This window comes from Meleagris gallopavo, chromosome 21 (genome assembly GCF_000146605.3).
Source record: "Meleagris gallopavo isolate NT-WF06-2002-E0010 breed Aviagen turkey brand Nicholas breeding stock chromosome 21, Turkey_5.1, whole genome shotgun sequence".
Classification (NCBI taxonomy): Eukaryota; Metazoa; Chordata; class Aves; order Galliformes; family Phasianidae; genus Meleagris; species Meleagris gallopavo.
Window position 1 is genome coordinate 1759507 of NC_015031.2, and position 20153 is coordinate 1779659.

Here is a 20153-nt window from a genome sequence, read left to right on the forward strand (position 1 = left end):
GTTTCATGCAAGCAAATTAGAGGGTTTTTTCAAGTTAAAAGTATAATTCAGTGTAATAGGAGAGCGTTGTTAACTGCTGTTCGTACATGCGGCTTTCTGCGAGACACAATGGTATGTAGTCACTGAGAATCAAGCTAAGTGTTTAGGAGATACAGAAAAGGTATTTTGTTGTGCCTGTATTTTCCAGAAGAGAGGGTATGGAGTGAATTTCAGTCTGCCGCAATGTCATCTTGAATTGTAAGGAAAGTGCTTGGGTGACAGCATCAATGGGTTGAATTCTCAGCTCTTTCACCATAGGATCTTCGATATAATGCTCACGATCATTGTTTCTCTCTTGGTAAATGGATTCATTCCTACTTCTCTGGTGTTTTGTGAGGAGCAGCCATTAACCTTTCTAAGATGCGTCTTAGGCTTTTTAATGGAATGTGTGTTCAACTTCAGGCTGCCTCCTGCTCCCTGGATCTGCCCAGGGGTTTCCTTGTGCTCCTTGTGGAAGAGAGGCTCAGAGCTCTCCAATGCATTATAGCTATTGATTTCTTAACACAAAAGGAGACAAAAGAGACGTTGCAATCAGCCTGTGCTACCTTTTCTGAAAAGATCTACCTTCCTTCCTTCTTTGCTCTTTCTTATTTCTTGTCAGTCTAGCAAGGACATTTCAGGCTTGAGGACAGAGTTGGCAGCCGTGGAAAACTGGAGTAAAAAAAATTCTAATTTAGGGAATTTTTTTTAAGTGGAGTGCATTGGCAGAACAGCCTTGTCTTACAGGTGTCACGTGGATCTGCATCCCTATGGAGAAGAGGCTTCACTTGCCAGCAGTAACATACCACTGAATAATTGTCATGCGAGGAGCAAGTTCATTGGAAATAGCAGTTTGGGGCAATTTCTGACAATTTTGCCTGAAATGTGTGGCATACATATGAAGAGCCAAAGGCACATGTCTCTGCTATTCTTGATTAAGAAATTCTGCTCCATTACTTCAGAATATTTTATCTGATTAGTATTTTGCTAGCACAGATTTTCGTAGTTGTCAGAGCACTTGGACTATTAATAATAAATCTGAATGGAGTCCTTTGACTTTCACAGTTTTCCAGTACACTTAGGAAATAGGGAGATTTATTTGACCTGTTATCCCTGTTTTACCGAGGAGCTGTCCTGGTTAAAAAGGTCCATTTTCCAGATTGATGCAGTCACAGGTGTACAGGTTTAGGAGTAGTTTCTGTCTCTCCTGCTGTCCCATGCCATGCTTGGGCCTTACCTAGCTGCCCTGAATTCAGGCTCATTCCTGCCTTTATTTATGTGGTCTCATGGTTTGTTTTTTTTTCTACATCAGGAGCAGGCCATCGAGGTGCTGACACGGTCCAGCCTGGAAGTAGAACTGGCTGCGAAGGAGAGGGAGATTGCCCAGCTCGTAGAAGATGTCCAGAGACTCCAGGGCAGCCTCACCAAGCTGCGAGAGAACTCCAGCAGCCAGATCTCCCAGCTGGAGCAGCAGCTGACCGCCAAGAACAGCACGCTTAAAGTAAGGCTGCGTTTGGTGCTAGGGGTACATGGTTGACATACCAGTATTGGGTTTTACTGATGTAAGCTTTCTGGCAATGAAATGGCTGCAGTGAAAAGGCACAGAAAATCCTTTTTACGTTTTAAAACTTAGCACCAGTTCCAGTGCTTGGCATTGCAGATCTGCCATGGCTGTTTGTTGTGCTCTGGTTTATCTTTGGATTTACCTGCTGCTCCCTCCATTTCTTCGCCCGTTGGAAAAGGAAGTGTACCATTTAGAGCATGAAAACAAGTGAAACTAAGACACAAAGGGAAGGCTTTTTAGTAAGCATTTGAAACTTTTTTCAGCTGTTATTTGCTGAGCAGTAATTCCCATTTATAATTAGCAGTGCAGTCCTGTACTCACTTGCTACCAGTAGCACTGCACTAAAGCTAGAAGAGCATCAGTTTTGTGAGTGACCCCTTTACCTTTTTTTCCAACAACTTTACTTTCTTTGTTGCACTGTCCTACACAGTGTTGATCTATCAGTAAGCATGAGAAGTGTTTCCTGACATCTGTTATGAATCAGTTTCCTCTTAACTCCTGTCTCTTTCATTGTTCTACCGTCTTTGAGCTTCAAATTGTAAACAAGATAAATTTATCTATTCCATTAAATACTGCATAGTTTTGTAGGTTTTATAGTCGGAGAGTTTTTTGAAAGCAGGAGGCTGATAGTACCCACTTAGCTCTAACTGTGGCGTGGGTAGCTTTCCTCTATCAGAATGATTTAATGCTCAATTGAAACTCTTACAAATTGTTCTAATTCTGACATTTCATAGAGGTTGCTCGTTTTGCTCTGGTGCAGTGTAATTTATGCGGGGTGAAAGATCTGCTAGGGGTGAAAGAGTGATGCAGTCTGTGTGGTTTCTACATTCTACGTGTTTTAAGATAGCTTTGGAGAATTGTTGTGAAAATTCAGTAGGGCCAAGGAAGTCTGCTGGGTTCCTGCATAGCTGGGATCGGTCTCTGCCCATCTGTTGTGTGTGTGGGCACCACTCAGTGCAGGAGAAAGGAGTTGTCCTGGAACTGAGGAACAGATATTACTGGCTAACCACATGCTATGAGGCTTTTTAATTTTTCATAAAATCTGATAGAAAGTATCTTGAATCCATGCACGTGGCAGATTTTCTTGGAATAAAGCAAGTTCCTGTTCAGGTCAGTATCAGTTTAGCCATTAACTTCAAAGGGAATGGGATCACAGAAATTACAAAGCAAGCCTTTGATTTGCATTTTGGTAATCTTCTGTTTTCCCAGTCTTGCCCAGCTGATGCTCTGTATTTAGGATCCCATTCATTATGCAGTAATGCTATTTCAACCTTCTTTAACCTTATTTGTTACACTATAAAAATATTTGAACTGCTTTTTTTTTTCCCAAAGAGCTGGGAAAGCCTATGTCTGAGATCTGTCAAAGAGCCAAAACTCAATAGTGATGTGTTGATCTCATGTTTGATTGTAGAGGAATTGCTTCTAGAATAGCTAAGATGGTAATGGTTGCCTCCACAACTAACGAATCACAGTTTCACAAATTAAAGCAATGTTCTCAGACCGTATCTTGGGGGAATTCTTTAATGCTCTATGACTTAATGAAACAATACAGAAATACTTCCAAAATTATTGCTTCTTTATCTTCATCTGATCTAATAATCAAAATATGTCCTCTAGTAACAAGACTCTTCTAGCTGTAATTATGTTAACTCTTCATTGCTGGGGGTTAGAGCTTCCCTACCACCCAGTTAAAACACAGCAGTGCCAGTTAGCAAAGATACATCAAGTAACCTTGGTTAATTGGTCTTTTTTGTTTATCACGCTAGACTAAACTAAGACATCAGTCTTTTTTTTTCCTTCATATTTTAAGTCCTTTAATAAAGTCCATGCTGTTTCACCTAGGACACTTTAGTTAACAATATGATGATAAGGGTTATTTGATCATTAAAATAAGATGGGACCCAGTTTGTGCATGCTCTAATGGGTTCATTCATACAACAACTGCAGCGTGATTCCTAAACATGGAATGCTTGCAGATGTAGTGTACAGAAATGCCACCATTCCTTTTGTCTTCTGGCTCAATGCATTTTGTTGTGCTGGAGGATGTTAGAATACATTTTGTCTGAATTAACCAGGTTGATATTTAGTGCAAGATATTAGTTCCTCCAGATTGTCTCACAGCTTGAGCCTTTGTTATGCTATGTTCTGTGCATTTTACAGGGTTCTTCAAGACAATTACCATACTAATACATTTTAAAGCAATCATTGACTGGGAAGATGCCAAGTGTCTAAATGGTCTGCTTATATATGGGCACTGCATTCCTGGGTGTTGGTTTGTATTGTTTAGTGAAAGTATACATTTAGGTGCAGATTTTCCATGGCAACAGTCTCTGTATTAGGTACTTGGGAATGATGGATGTATGTGTTTTTTATACAATTCAAAGTAAAATATTGCTGCTTGTCATACTGCTATAACAGCATAAAAGTGGTCTTATGCCCCGAGAGTCCAAACCAGCTTCATTCTATCAGCATCTTTTTTTTTTTTTAATATGTTTTCATGCCTAAAATTTCCTGACAGAGTTACTGAATGTGACAGATCCCCATACAGAATTACGTTTCATATTGGCTGCGTTAAAATGGAAATCAGTCGTTTTTCTGTATTTTATATGTTTGTGCAGAAGGCTTTTTTCTTAATGTATCCTTGCCTAAGTAACTAACATCTTATCTGACAACACTGGTTGTTTTACATACACTCCAGTGTTTCTTCTGCTGAGGACTAGCATGATTAGCCAGTTAACCCTGCTGTTAGAGCTGTTCTGCTCTAGACTCCAAAATAAGATGTTGCCTGATGAGGCACAGAGTTAAGGGGCAGAATGGCTCCAAGGTTCCCACTTCCCACAGTGGCTGCCCCAGCCCCGCTCTTGGTGTACCCAGATCTGCTCTGCTGCAGGACTTTGTGGAGCTGCACTTTAAAGCAGTTTGCTAACAGTGCTCCAGGTTCACATTAGCCCTCACCCAGCATCCCCTGCCTGCAGACGAGCAGACGGGAAGCCGTGCAGGATCTTCCCAAATTCACATCCCCACCAAAGGCAGCCTCACAGCCCTGTTCTCTGTCGTGTCATTCTCTCCTTTCCCTCTAAAGTAGATGCTCTTTCATTGAGGGTGATGCATCGTGTCATTTCTTTGGGATTCTGTGCCAATGTTACTACCAGAAATTCACTGAGGCAGAGCTAGCCTGAACTGAACCATGGACATTGCAAGGCAATAAACTGTTCTTTCTCTGCTTAGATCAGGGACGCCTGTACTAAGCAAAGAAATCATTAGTGGGAAATTAATGTGGCTTCTACAAGCAGCACAACCAGCATCAATTATGTATCACTATGTTTTAGGCCTCCTGAAGCATTTATCCTCTAGTGATGAGCACTGTTGTTGGGAGCAGGGGCTTTGGGGTCAGGTCCAAATGTGTGGCATTGCATTCTGGATTGTGTTAGGAGGTTTGTTTTGGCGTTTGTGGCATCTTCACATCAAAGAGAAGCCATTGAGACTGCCCTGCGTCAGGCAGACCTGAGCCAGGAGCCAAGTGGTCTCAACGCTTCGTCTCTGCTGTGTCATTGTATTAGTTACTGCAGTACATAATGCTTGTAAAATAACTTGATACAGCTGTTTTGTTTGGGCATGAGGCATTGTAGAAGTCTTCTGGGCCTAAGGTATTCCAGTCAACAGCAGCTTCTTCAGTCTTCTTTTCATCTGGATAAGGCTACCAGGGGCTGTCATATTAAGAATGCAGTATGTGCCAAAGCATCCTGCTTGTTTACTCTGTTCATTAGTTCTTGTAAAAATCTCACCTGCCCCATTTTTAACGTCTCCTTCACCGATCTCTTTATTGGATGTATGGCAGCCACATTACAAACAGCCAGACTGGGACCTACTGAATTCTGTAACACTTGGCACCCTGTAAATAAAGGAACAATGAGGTATAATTGTGTTTATGTTGAATTGGTTATAGTTTGTTTCCTAATATATGTAAATTAGGTATGAGTCATTAACCTTCACTTGTGCACTGCTGTATATATGGAATAATTTAAAGATGATTTTGAAAGCCTGCAGAAAAAAATCTAAACTAAATTTGTGTTCTTTCTTTTAAAGCAACTGGAAGAAAAACTGAAAGGACAGGCTGATTATGAAGAGGTTAAGAAAGAATTAAAGTAAGTGTTAAATGCTCAATTAATTTTTTCACAAACTATTTTAACAGTACTTGTTAAATAAAGCCACAAGTTTGTGTTCTCGGAACAATAAAGAATTCAGTCAAAACCACAAAGTCGGGGAAATAAGGAATATTGGCTGAAATGGCATCCACAAGCAGTGTGTCTGCTGCATCTGTGGGTATGCCTTTTTTGTTGTAGCAGAGTATTGCAATTGCAATTAATGCAGGTGTCCATGGAGAAAGGGCTCTACAGTTATTATCCACCGAGGGTAAAAAGTTTGAAAATCTCTGGTATTTTAGGTGGACCACTTTCAAAATTCCCCAGCCAACAGCTTAATGTAGTGTGGACCAAGAATTTAATACATGGCCTTTGGCCATAATACCTTTTCTCTGCTTCTGCCAGCCAGCGTTCAGCACTTGCCATTTTAGTGCTGTGCTTGTTTCACTGTATATTTTTGCTAATATATTGTGGTTTTAAACTAAAGCCACAAACAGCCTCTTCCTATTTCAAGGGGTGCTTTTTTTTTTTTTTAAGAGACTTAGAAGAGCCTCATTTTAAACTATATCAAGATAAGCTGTCAGGTTCAGAAGAGACAGTTCTTGACTAGAGGTATGTTTAGTGTCAAGGTTTAAGTAACTGCAAGGAACTCCATCTCTTCTTTCATCATTCTGGTCATTTTTGTGTATATTTTAAGAAGATTGAAAAAATGTTACCTTGTTTAATGAGGTATTTCAGATGAAGATGGAGTCATGTGCTTTTGTTTACACATCCCTGGAGAATGTGGAAAGCAGGTTTGGTTTTGTACACCCAGTGACTTTCCAGACCTGGTGCTATTATACTAGAGCCATGCTGGCTGCAGTTCTTGTTCAGTGCCAGCAGCAGCCTGTACAGGTGCAGGTGTGTAGTTTCAGTAAAGTAAAATGAGTTGACCATTTCTTTGATCACTAGGAGTGAATGTTAACTGGTCATAAAAACTTTGTCATTCTGCATGTGCCCATCATTTCAAGATAAACCTGCAGTGAAATAGACCGGAGAATCTCTTGGAAGTGGCCCTTGTTGGGTGCCAGCAAATTAAGTCCCCCTTTTCCTGGCCTGTGGTGAAGACATGGGTGGCAAGTCTGCCATCTCACACTTCAGTCCTTTTAGTGCTATCAAATGCAGCCCTGCATCTGGGATGAAGAGCAAAAATCATCCCCTACTCTTTGGACTTCTTTTTTTCAGTGGAACTAAAGAAGTTTTCCTGGATCAGTGAAAATTCAGATGCTTCTTGTTCTAGCTTTTCTATCACTACATGTGCGGGTAATGTCTTTTATTTGGGCAGCATGACTTAGGACAGACAGCTACTAGTTAGTAGGTGACCTGGGGCTCATGTGTGGACTGGGCTGGGGGCTACAGCCCTTGTCAGGAGCACTATTTACAGTTTTACAGTGCTGCATCATCACAGCAGCTCATGCCTACCAGCCCCTCTGGTCCCATCTGGTCCAAAAGATGTTTCAGAACCTGAAAGTGCATCCCTGACAGTCTGATCTGAAGTGAAACCACACAAAGCATATTGCTCTAAGTCTGGTGTCCCATACATTGCTACAGTACCCTGAAACACTGACGAGAATTAGCTGTTCGTAATGCACATGTGTACCAAGTAAAAAGAATCTTGTCAGCAAGAAGATATTTCTCAATCCTTTGGGCACTGATCTCTGTTTTCCTTAATCCTCTCAGAGATGTTAGAGCTATTCTAGAGTAAGGGATCTCAAACGTCAGCCTGCTTCCAGTGTTAGGAGAACTTAATGGGGTCCACATCAAGATCTGTGGTGGAAGAATTTCTTGCTTTCTGCACAGGCTTTTGTGCCAAATGGCTTTTAAAACTATTTTTGAGATCTGAGAGCTCTGTGTGTCCTTTCAGTTCCCTCTTGAGTAATACGACAGTGCTAACCTTCCTGCCTTTGCAGCCAAGATCATAAAAACAGAAAGTCGAACTGTCCCAATACACATTTTGCTTTAGAGTAAGTCTTTCAAGTAGTCTTAGATGTGCAGATTGAAGTCACAAGATCATTCTTTTAAAGAGCAGATAACTGATCTTGATAAGCAGCAGACTGAGTTGAGATCTCATGGGCAAAGATATTCCCGGAATCCGAAGGGGAAACATTTTGCTTCCTCATATTCCTGAGAAAACGACTCTTTCATGACACATTTGGAGAGTCATTTTTAACATGTTTAAGGTGTCCATGATTTGAAAAAATGAACCTGTTGTACTGAGTATCCCTCCAAGGGCAGTTCAAGATACCATCGACCTGATTTTTAATTCATTTTGGTTTCTCAGAGAAGGAAATTACCTGTGAAATTGCTAGTAAGCTATTTTAGGTAGCAGAGAAGCCACTTCAAACAGGCAGAGGTCACTGAGTTTCCAACTGAGGTTGCTCATGCCTGTTCCAAGCTCAAGGCAAACCGCAGCTGCTGCAGGGTTCAGGGGCATTGCTGGTCCCAGCTGGCAGAGAGTGCTGGGAGCCCAGAAGGACCTGTAGGACAGCCTGTGGAGGTGGTCAGCATGGCAGGACAGGGCTGTACAGCCCTGGTGTTAGTGCTGAGAACCCATTGCAAACACTGAGTACATTCAGGCATACTTTGCACTCTAGACTGCTATCAGTCTGGTGCGTAGCAGTGGGAGCACATTGCTTCTGGCTCAGCACGCCCAGAAGGGAACGTGGCTGGTGTGCTCCAGGGCTGCTCCTCACAGCCATGGTGGTAAGTGGGGGCATGGGATGCAGGCGTGGTGCTGATTTGCACTGAAGTGACAGAAACAACAGTTATGGCCATGGAAAGCTTGCCACACGATGGATTGCTATTATAGGTTGTCATATTTTTCAGTTCAGACAGATCTCCATATATGACTGTTGGGACGCACGGCCATTTGCTGACCTCTCAAGGCCGTACTCTGCAGTCCATTGAGGATGCACATAATTGCTTACCTGAGCCTGGGGGATTTCCTGGATGGGTTTCCTCAGTGTATTTGTCTCCCCCAGCTCTGAACAGACAGAGCATTTCCTCTGCAGAGGTGTTGTCCTAGGAAACGCTTGCTTTCAACAGTGATTAACAGCCCAAGTAAACATCTGCAAAGTCCATGTAATGCCAGTAGCTTTAAGAACTTGAGCCATTGGAACATGGTCTCTCACCTGACACGGCTCCATCGGTGGCAGAAAAGAAGCATTTGTGCATACAGGTGAGGTGCCCATGAAAGCAGAGTGTCGGCAGCACTGCTTTCTGTGCAGTGTATCACAGGATCACCACAGCCCTATGCTGATTTCTGCTGGCCGGAGGTATCACCCAGTGATGCTGTGTGATGAAAGGGGTTCATACACATCCACACCAGCCTTCTGCTTCGTTTTGACTCAGTTTCCATATTTGCTACGTGATAAAACGTTTGCTCCCTGCCTCACAAAGTTCCTGGTGCTGTAGATGTGAAGAACGCTGCAGAAACGCTGTCCGTATGTGTTAAAAGCTCACATCATGTATTGCTTCGGACTGAGGAGCCTATTTAAAGCAATATGTAAGACAAAGCACAATAATAAGTTTGCGTTCCTGTATGGCTCTCATTGAGCAGGCAGCACCAACAGAAGGGAGCCATCCTCTGACTGCTCAGTATTTATGTAAAACATCCACATCGAGGCTATCAGATTCTTCTCTTAATGTACTTATAAATATGTGGATCTTTCATATTTCTTAAGAAATATTGTGCCATTGTGTCTTCCCTTTGCCATAGAACGAGGAGGTGATTAAAATGAAAAACTGCCTTTTAGCCTGTAGTGACTTGGTTGGGAAGATTATTTGTGCATATTTTCCTTGATATGTGAGCTGGTGTATATTATATAAAGCACTGTAACCATGGTGGTGATTCCCCTGTTTTGTTGCTTTGCTGCAACTTTTCCATTCCCTTCAAGCTTCACAGATAAATTAATATTGTTTCTGACAGCTTAAAATGTTATATCCTTATTAACCTTTAAATTTACGCTTTAAACTGGCCTTGTGGGATTGCATATGGAATGATTTAGAAGACGCTTGAGAAAATTTTCTTATCCAATAACCAGTTTGAATAGTTATTCTGTATTCATTATCAGATGGAATTACTGCAAGGAAAGTTGTTTAGCGCTTGTAGTGTTGCTGGAGATTAGGAAATGATAATGTTAATGCTCATTAGTGCAGTTGTTATGAGGAGAAGAAACAGAAAATAATTTCTTTTCTGCCTTCCACAGTATATTGAAATCCATGGAGTTTGCACCACCTGAAAGCTCTGGTGCGCAGGTACTGAATCTACTTTTCTTTTCTTAATTACTTCAGCAGTTCAGTTAATTAACCAGAATTTCTCTTATAACTTGCTCACGTTAGCACGGGCTTCGTGTTGATGCTGAGACGTGGGATGATCACTGCTTTCCTGGTGATCTCCGTGCAAAAAGCTGAACTGAACATTTTTTGCCTGTTGGTTTCCTTTAAGCGGCCGAGGAGAAAGAGTGGCATTTCAGCTGGTGCTGCACTGGGTAACCACAGTGGTGTGCAGTTGGGTCTTCTAAGATCCTCGAGCTGATACGCAGCTAAGCCAGGGCTTGCGTGCATCTCATACTGGTAGTGCAGTGGGCAAGGACTGGAGCATTTGTAAATGCTAACCTTGAAAATAATGCTCTCAAATAAAACAGACCTCTGAGTGTTGGGAAAGCAGGAAAAAAAACCTCTGCTCTCCCAGTGAGTTACTCTACGTAAGTTTGTATGTTTTGAATTAAGCTTTTGCTCCTGAAATCTGAATAGAATATCAATCTGTGGGGGTTAAATTTCAGTGTGCTTTCTGATGACTGAGGGTTGGCTGTTTACAGGAAAGTAAATGACAGTTTTCTGTGACTGAATTTCTTTTTGAACAAAGTGTTCAGCTGAAAAGCAGCGTTTCAAGGAAATGCTTAGCTTGGGTCGCTTGACCTAGAAGAAATAAAATAATCTGAACTCCTATTATAATCAGATTAAAAGTAGTCTACAGCTCTTAAATTGAAAGCACGCCAGTCCCATTTCAAAAGAAGCAAGATTAAGTAAATGTTCCATTACACATTTCCAAATAACGCAGAATTGATGAATGATTTCCACTGGAAATTAAACAGCGCATCTCCACTACAGCTCATGTAGGAGCACTGAGTGATTCCTGCGAATATATGCATGTTGAATTCCCCAGCTGCGCTCGCAGCAGAGATGAGCACTTGTTTTCCTCTTCTGAAATCCTTTTTAGTGCCTGAGCGAGACTTTTAATGCTGTTGGAAACAAACCTCCCACTTTGATTTTCCTTAGGATGCATCGAAACCGCTGGAGGTGCTGCTGCTGGAGAAGAACCGCTCGCTGCAGTCCGAGAACGCCACGCTGCGAATCACAAACAGTGACCTGAGTGGTAGGTTGACACCGTTTTCAGCTCTTCTACTATGTTTGTGTCTCATAAAGGGAGGGAGGGTTGAATAAGAGGTGAGAGTGTGAGCTAATGCACGGCAGGAAGATGAGCAGGCAACAAGAACGCTGGGAAGTGTTTGATTTCTGCAGTTTTATAGGCTGGATAGAAAAGTAAAGCTCGGAGACCTTGGAGACTCTTTAAAGGTTAGGAAGGAGGCGTTACGAGATGTACCGAGTGGTAGTGTTTGAGGCTGTCTGCTGTTTTGGGAACAAATTCATCTGTGGCACCAGAAGTCTCTCCCCCCACGCACAATGTTATGCAAAATGTTTGCATGCAGAACACAATAATCTTCCTGTCTGATACATTTAGATATATTGCCAGCAGGTCAGCTTGAAAAAACAAAATACTGTCTTTTTAGTGAAGTGTGTTTGCTGTTTAGCTTTCCTAATGTGGGCTTTTTACATTTTGTGTGCACATTTTTTAAATGGCAAGTCATGGAATTTCCAGATACTTGAATGCTTATGGTTTTTGCAGCTGGAAGAAAGTTAAAAGTTGCCACTGGCACTGGGATTACTGAATTCTGAAGAGTTTTATGACTTAACTGAGTGATCTTGGTGCATCCACCTATTGGTGATTCCTTTATTCAAATTGGTTTGTTCCAAAATGTAAATGTTTGCTGCATTTGGGCTCAGTCAGGTCCAACGAGTAATGTCTTGAATGAGAGACATCAAAGGGACTTGCTGTCTGTAACTGCATTGATTTTAAATGTGTAACTGCACTTCATGTAATTGTTCTAGTTTTAATGTCTGTAAGGGGGATTCTCCAGGCTGCAACATACAAGAAAGGTGCAAACATGAAATGCATGTTGTTTGTTTTGGGGGCCTTGTTTGGCTTATTGAAATTTGAATTATGGAAAAAAAAAAAAAAGAAAACAAACCAAAAACGAAACGAAAACAAAAATCCCACCACCACTTCATTGGCCCCTGTCAATCTGCACTTTTTCCCTTTGCGGGGCAAACTTTGCATTTTTTATCTTGGTTTTTCCCTCTTTAATCCCCCATAATGCATTATGTTTGACCTTCCTTGTAGGGTCAGCCAGGAGAAAAGGGAAAGACCAGCCTGAGAGTCAGCGTCCTGCAACCTTGCCGGCTTCCCCTCCTTCTCAGTTGCTCCGCAACGCGGGGGAGCAGGCTTCCAATACTAATGGTACACACCAGTTCTCACCAACGGGTTTAAGTCAAGACTTTTTCAGCTCATCCCTGGCAAGCCCCAGCTTACCCCTGGCCTCCACAGGAAAATTTGCACTAAACTCTCTCCTCCAGCGACAGCTAATGCAGTCCTTCTACTCCAAGGCAATGCAGGAAGCAGGAAGCACAAGCATGATTTTTTCAACAGGTCCTTACAGCACAAACTCCATCTCTTCCCAAAGTCCATTACAACAAAGTCCGGATGTAAATGGCATGGCCCCATCTCCCAGCCAGTCAGAAAGTGCTGGGAGCATCTCCGAAGGCGAGGAGATAGACACAGCCGAAATTGCACGTCAGGTGAAAGAGCAGTTGATCAAGCACAATATTGGACAGCGGATATTTGGACATTATGTGTTGGGACTGTCGCAAGGGTCTGTGAGTGAGATACTAGCCCGGCCAAAGCCATGGAATAAACTGACTGTGAGAGGCAAGGAGCCATTTCATAAGATGAAGCAGTTCCTGTCGGACGAGCAGAACATCCTGGCTCTTCGCAGCATCCAGGGTAGACAAAGAGGTAAGCGCTCACCAGCCGAGGGACTTGCCCAGCTTTCCTCTTAGTTGCAAGTGCAAAAAGGTGAAGGTTTCTGTGTTTGAGGCCATTTGTGCTTTGCTGCTGTTTTACCTCGAGCAGGACGGTGCAGAAAGTACAGCTTTGTAGCTCTGCTTTTCAGCACCATACAGGTTAGTACCTTGGCTGATGTGTTAGCCACTGGCTAGCCAGGACAGGGAGCAGGGAACATTGACTGAAATGGGGAGTGAGGAGGGGTCTCTGGCTGCTGCTGTCAGAAATACATGGCAGTTGTTGGTTCTCTTGTTCATTGAGACCGTGTTTTTGTTGTGTCTTGTGACAAAATATCATAGGTGATGCATGAAATGGCTAATTAAAAAAGGAAGCCAACTTTAAAGCAGCTTTGCATATGTAGGGTGGTGGTTTTAAGAAATAACATATGCATTTCATTGTGATTCATCTTAAGCAGAGACTGAGATTTACATTTAGAGAAACTGAAAAGTAAGTTGTTTACAGGCTAGAACTATTGGAAAGGACAGGCAGGATTTGTCTAGATTCTGTTTAATTGAAAGTGAACGCTGTTAGATTTATAATCTGCTCTTCCTTTTGATGATTGTACTTGAGGGGATTATCTGCCCATCTTTAACCTCTTCATTTTTGGTATCTCTAGACATTTATTTATATCTGTCTAATCTCCTTTCCGAACGTAGCTGTAATCTTTATTAACAAATCAGCCAGCCTTGCTTCTTCCAAAGTAGCCAGCTCCTCCAGCGCTCAGACAGAGACTCGAGGGTTTGAGGAACGCTTGAACCCTCGTCTCTAGAGACAGGCTGCTATCTTCTCATGTCACACAGCCCATGATGTCAGAGCAACCATCCCCTGATTGTTTTGTTCTTACCAAACTTGTTTTTCAACAGAGAATCCAGGCCAGAACCTGAACAGACTATTTCAGGAAGTACCGAAACGAAGAAATGGGTCTGAAGGTACGTCACAGGCAGGTGTTTTTCTTTGCAGTCAATACCTAGGAAGTGGAGTGTGCTTTAGCTGTGTGTTTCCTTAAAACTGTGCAGTTTGATTCTGGCCTGGAATCTGATAGAAAAACAGACAGTAAGTATAAAACAAACCATGGGTTAGACCAGCACTTCGCTTTTCTAATTCTGCTGCTGCTGTACTAACTTAACCCTGTTTGGATACTTCTCTACTCTCCTCCTCGCTAGATACACAGATAGAGAGATAAGTGATAGAAGTGGCCCTGAAAATCATTGCATCTACTGAAATGCTCTCTCTGCTATTTTTATTATTCTAGAGCAGGAAAGTTGCGCAATTGTGTGTGATCCAAGATCAGTCGCATTCTGCTTCTGCCCTCGGTTTTCCTTCTTTCTCCTCACAGGGCTTATGTTGACAAATACACTTGAATCAGCTGTTAAATTAGTGTGGTGCTTTCTTTAGTACAGTGCAGTATGAAGCAGACTGAGCAAAAAGACAGGGGAACATCAGACCAGTAAAATATCATTAAAATATGAACATTTTGCTTTGTAATAGATCAGCTGCAGAATTTTACTTTTAGCCAGACAAAAATAAAAACTGCTACCTCAAAACCCCTCAGTTATTTTGATTTCAGTCAGAAATTATGTAGCTCGCTTAAGTTGATAATCTGTTAATGAACAATGCAGTAGTTTTCCAGTCTTAGGAATTTTCCCTTCTTTCTCTCCCCATAGTGGTTAAAAGAAAAACAGAGGGAAAAAAAGAGTGAACAAAAGGCTAGAAATAACTCTTAGCTGGAAAGTACTTCAGATGGCACTGGTGCTTAAATGACTGCTTCTGTTAACGTACCAGCCTCTAGAAAGGCACAAATTAGTTTTGATTTCCTGTATCCAGGTTTTTGAAATTCTGTTCTGATCTGAACATGCACTCATCCTACTTCGCCTGGTAGCTGATGCAGTTTTCAAGGATGGTTTCTGAGCTTCTGTTTTTGTCTTTATTTCTCCCCCCTCCAGTTCTTTTCCCTTCTGTTTCCATTCCCCCTCCAAAAAGAAAAGAAAAAAAAAGAAGGGAAGTTAAAAATATAGACTTGTGCGTGTTATATTTGAAAATGCAGTATGACCACATAGCTCTTCCTCTGGTGATGTTACTGCTCTCATCATTCAGTGCAGCAGGTGGACAGATTTCATGCAGTGAGGATGTTTTTCCTCTGTTGTGCTAAGGGCGTTCTTGGTGTTGTAGATGTTGGTAAGGGTTTGATGTGAGCTGCTGTCAGGTCATGCTGGCAGCACATTAGTATATACTGCCTGTATTTGTGTTTAAAAAACAAACAAACAAATAAAAGTTTTCCCAGTGTCATTAGTTTTGTTTTCCTCCTCAGGTAATATAACCACACGAATCCGAACCACAGAGACTGGCTCTGATGAAGCCATCAAATCCATTCTTGAACAAGCCAAAAGGGAGCTGCAAGTACAGAAAACAGGTACAGCCTCATTTTGTCTCTCGCTCCTTTTATTTCAGAATTTAATTAAAACAATTACCATGAGCTTTCTGGTCAGTTAATTATATTCTTAAAACCTTGAATGTAGGTTTAAAGTGCCTTTTAAAATTTCTTTATTTAGTGGAGTGGTTTCTGTCTGTAATGCAGCCCAAGATAAGTTCATACACATCACTGCTTGACGGGGCCTTTGCTCAGCACTCTCCCTTTCAGGCCCCAGGGACACATGGAGCTGAGGGGATCTGCCTGAGTGAAGGTCACAGGGTAGTCAGCAGTTACCAGAACCTCACTGCCAGCTTACTGTGGACACCGTGTACTCAAATTATAACACAGGCAAACTCCAGCACGACTTTATTTTTTGTTATGGAATGTAAGGATATAGGCCTTTTTCAATGAACAAGCCAACAAGTCCAAAAATTTAATTAATGTCTAACATCTCGGCCTGAGATAAGTTTAATTTCTCATTGTATGCTGCCATGTAGTTAATATTTCTGTCTACTCCACAGCTCTCTCAACTTTAAAAGAATTTCCAGTACATCTAGAGGGCTGGTGCTGAAGTAGACACTGCTTTGCAATACTTCTGTTTCATTTTCTTAAAAAATTAGTGCTGATTTGCAGTTTTGGATAGTCATCTTTCAAATGAAAACTAAGCTAATCTCATGGCAAAATGTAAAATACTAGTTAATACATGATTTAAATGAGTTTATGCCACTGATGATGACGTAGATAAAAACATGGGCTGTGTGCAGGAAGCTGGAAGCACATTGTTCAGTATCATCTTTTATCTGAGTGTGTTGGACTTCCTTTCTAATGCTAGCTTAGCCTCCAAACTCCCTATGAAACCAGTAGGTAACTCAGAAAAGATGGCCTCACTGTCTTCTCCCACTTCTTAGTTTTTCATGTGCCTTACAGCGTGTGCAGGAAGGAAGGTAGGGAGGCAGATCTGGAAATGTGTTCAGGTGAGGCATATTGCTAGGGCCATTTCACTTCACCTTGAGGTCTCTGTTTGCAGTGTATGGGATTCCCGAGTGCTTCACTTTTCCCATCCTTCATAGAGCAGCTTTCAGAGGAACTGATTTTCAAACACTGGCATCCTCAGTGGAAAACTTAAACAATGAAAACAGATGCCATTGCAAAGCTTTCATATTCTGCAGAGAGAACTGTACGCCCATGTTCCAGGCTCTGCTTATCCCCTAACTGCTGCAGAACCCCAGTTCACCACTCAGGACCTCCGTTAGGTGCTATCTCTTCCAGAAGCACCCATGTCTCCATTCTGGAGGTTTGAATGGGACGCAGAGTGGTGTTGAGGCGTCAGTCTGGTTTTTGTAGAGCAGTTTGTTCCAGTGATTGGAACCATGGTATGAGAAAACAGGAAGCAGAAGCACATTTGGGCTCGTCAAATTAAATAATGAAGCCTTTTACTAAACTTCTTGCTTTGTGGTAATTTGTGTGTTTTATTTTTGGAGTTAGAAAGATTCACCTTATTTATACTGTAAGAGGTTATTAATAGGCCACCCAGGTGAATGCAGCTGTGCTCAGCTTTGAGTGCGTTACGATTCGTTTGTGGAGACAGAAGTGAAAGGTTAAATAAATCCGTGCATAGAATCACAAAATGTTATTGACCAATTGGGGGTGGGAGAAGAAGAGTCAAAGGCTTGATTTTTCAAAGGCATTTATTTGATAATTTTTACAATGGTGGAAAGCATGCAAATGGTAACAGACTTCTGCAGTTGGGTCAGTGTGTACAAACGTCCAGCCTTTTGGCAGTGATAAAAATTTTCCAGTGCAGAACTTTGGAGATCTTACCTTACTTTGGAAAGTGAGAATCTTTGCTTAGTGAAAACTCCCTCCTTCCCCCCCTCCCGTCCAGAAATTTATTGCAGCCCTTTTTCATACAGGAAAATATTTACAGTAGCGCATGTTGAATATAAAGCATGTTCCTCTGTTGCATTTAGTCTTTTGGTTGTTTTTCATAGCTGAGCCGGCTCAGCCGCCTTCTGCATCTAGCAGTGGCAATTCTGATGATGCTATTCGATCCATTCTGCAACAAGCCCGACGTGAAATGGAGGCACAGCAGGCTGCTCTTGATCCTGCCTTAAAAACAACACCTTTGTCTCAAGCTGACATTTCTATCCTGTCCCCCAAACTAGTATCTACATCTGCAATGTCTTCAGTTTCCAGCTATCCTCCTTTGGCCATATCCCTGAAGAAACATTCATCTGTTACTGATTCCAGTATCTCTGCATTGCAGAACCTCTCTGGGCTCAAAAAGGAGCCGCAGGAGGCGCCTGTTTTAGAGCTTCATGGAATAAGTGATTCTGCCCAGGGTATGTTGAGGCATGTTAAAAATGAGTTGGGACGTGGTGGTGTTTGGAAAGACCATTGGTGGAATACTGTGCAGCATGAGAGAAGAAATACAGCTCTTCCCGAAGATATAAAAGTTGAGGAAGCCAGTGGTGGAAAAGAAAAGGTCAGCAATCAGACTAGGCCAGATCGTAGCCAGCTCCAAGGACCATCTTCTTCAGAGTATTGGAAAGAGTGGCCAAACGCTGAATCTCCGTACTCGCAGAGTTCTGAATTGAGCATGACTGGGGCGAGTCGCAGTGAGACGCCACAGAATAGCCCCCTCCCTTCATCCCCTATCGTGTCCTTGTCCAAGCCATCCAAACCTTCAGTTCCTCCTCTGACACCTGAGCAGTATGAGATTTATATGTACCAGGAAGTGGATACGATAGAACTAACGCGGCAGGTCAAAGAAAAGCTAGCAAAGAATGGCATCTGCCAAAGGATCTTTGGGGAAAAGGTAAAGAATTGGTTCTCTTCTTACCCCGGTGTTTTGATGTGCTTTATGCTCAGTACACAGCTCAGTTTATCACAGCCGTGCCACGGAGTGGGTGCACATGTGTTTTGTGAAAAACTGCTTGTTTAGGATGTTAAAGGAAAGTGCTACTTCTCCTGCTTTCTGTGAATTGCACAGGTTTTGTACAAAGATTGGTTTCAGTTCCTTGCGATTAGAAATCGGGCCACTGAGTTTAGAAACATGGAAAGCTAAAGCAGATATTACTGAGACTCAGTATTTCATGCTTAATGTAATGAATTCATGGAATATTTGAGTAATGCCATTGTCGTGACTGGAGAGTCTTCAATTTGTTTTGGTTGAAGATTATGGACATGAGAGCATTTTTCCTTTTCTTGTTATTACTTGAAAGTGTGCACAAGAGTATTTAAACAAACACGTGGAAAATCCCTTCCACCTCTGTAGTCTGAAGTCACGAATTCCCAGCCGTGTCGTGTATCTGGTGCTGGGCATCTCAGGTGTTTAAGCACGCCTGATTACAGATGCAAACTGAGATAAGGAGCACTGAACACATGGAGCTGCCAGCCCCTGGCCACCAGAAAGCACTTCCAGGCCGTGAGCAGTGGTGGGCACCCAGTGCTCCTTCTTCCCATAACGAATGGAGTGGATCTAATAGTGCCGAAGGAGCTGGCATTGCCCTGTTACATTTCACTAAATGCTAAATGAAAGGCCTGATTTCTCAGGGTCGTTAAGGATCCTGTGACACTTTTCATTAAGGGTGGATTTTAATCCCTCACCCGTGCTGAGTTGCAGGCAAATGAGTGTTCTGCCTGTCTGAGCCCCTCTTTGCCGTGCACGGCTGTGTTCTTGAATACTTGCTTACATGGAGCAGCTGCTGCTACAGGTGAAAGCACACATTGTTAGAATTCACACCAAAGAAATGAACCAAATACAGGCCTAGTCTCAGAAGTCTCAATTATTTTCGTTTGAGTACAAAATGCATGACAATCATGTCCTGTTTTATCTACCTCTGTGTGCTGCTGTGCTGTGTTTTTGCTGTTTGAACTAATGAAAGTGTTTGACAGTATGGAAAGCATGCAAATCTCATACCATCCTTTTGCTGTTTGTACTGCTGCTCCTGCAGGAAAAAAAAACACAACACAAAACACTCTCCAGAGCAAAGCAATGGCAAGGGAAAGGCATCTCCATCCCAGTGCATGTCCATGTCATGTCCAAGTTTTGTTAATTGTCCACGTTAAAATGACTTGAGCAGCGTAGCAGTAGAGGAAGCTGCAGTGACTTACATTACCCCCTTCAAAGCAAATGTGTTAACGTGCCCTTCTTGGTTGCTTCACTTCAGGTATTGGGGCTGTCCCAAGGAAGTGTCAGTGACATGCTCTCCAGGCCAAAGCCATGGAGTAAATTGACACAAAAAGGCCGAGAACCATTTATTCGTATGCAGCTCTGGTTGAATGGTGAGCTGGGACAGTGTGTCCTGCCCGCACAAGGGCAGCAACAAGGACAAGGTAATTAAAATTCCACTCTGTTGTTTGAGTTGAGGAGGAGATCTTTTTAAGGTTGCAGTGAGCAGGACTTCAGCCATGCACTGGGAAGGGCCGCACGTGGCCTCGCATCCCAGCCGGCTCCTCGGGGTCTCACAAGGAGCCCTCGTTTCTGCCTAATTGATAAGCAGCTGTTATTAGAGTTCCTAATGAGGATGATGTTATGTAGGCATGAATACTACACGTAATTCAAAAAAATGTGGCCACAGAGCTGGAAAATGTTGCGCGCTGTTTTCTAGTGGTGCATAGGGGACTGTTACTATTCCTAGGAGAATATTGATTGCTGTCCCAGGAGGTGAGCTAGAACTCAGCTCTGAAGGGGGAATGCTCTGTTGCAATTATGCTTTTATTGTGACTCTCTCTCTTATCCTAATACCCAGTGATGCAGAAAGGCCAGGCTAGAGCTTGGCCTCGGCCGTACCC

The 20153-nt window shown here is 42.4% G+C and overlaps 1 protein-coding gene across 1 annotated transcript in view; it reads left to right on the forward strand.

Moving 5' to 3' along the window:
* Nucleotides 1-20153, forward strand: part of CUX1 (cut like homeobox 1) — a 101040-nt gene that overhangs the window by 47317 nt on the left and 33570 nt on the right. Inside the window, 11 exon segments of the mRNA XM_031556484.1 lie at nt 1331-1519; nt 5669-5727; nt 9972-10020; nt 11044-11140; nt 12227-12898; nt 13810-13875; nt 15255-15356; nt 17348-17855; nt 17857-17933; nt 17936-18174; nt 19529-19694. Coding sequence (XP_031412344.1) covers nt 1331-1519; nt 5669-5727; nt 9972-10020; nt 11044-11140; nt 12227-12898; nt 13810-13875; nt 15255-15356; nt 17348-17855; nt 17857-17933; nt 17936-18174; nt 19529-19694 — 2224 coding nt within the window.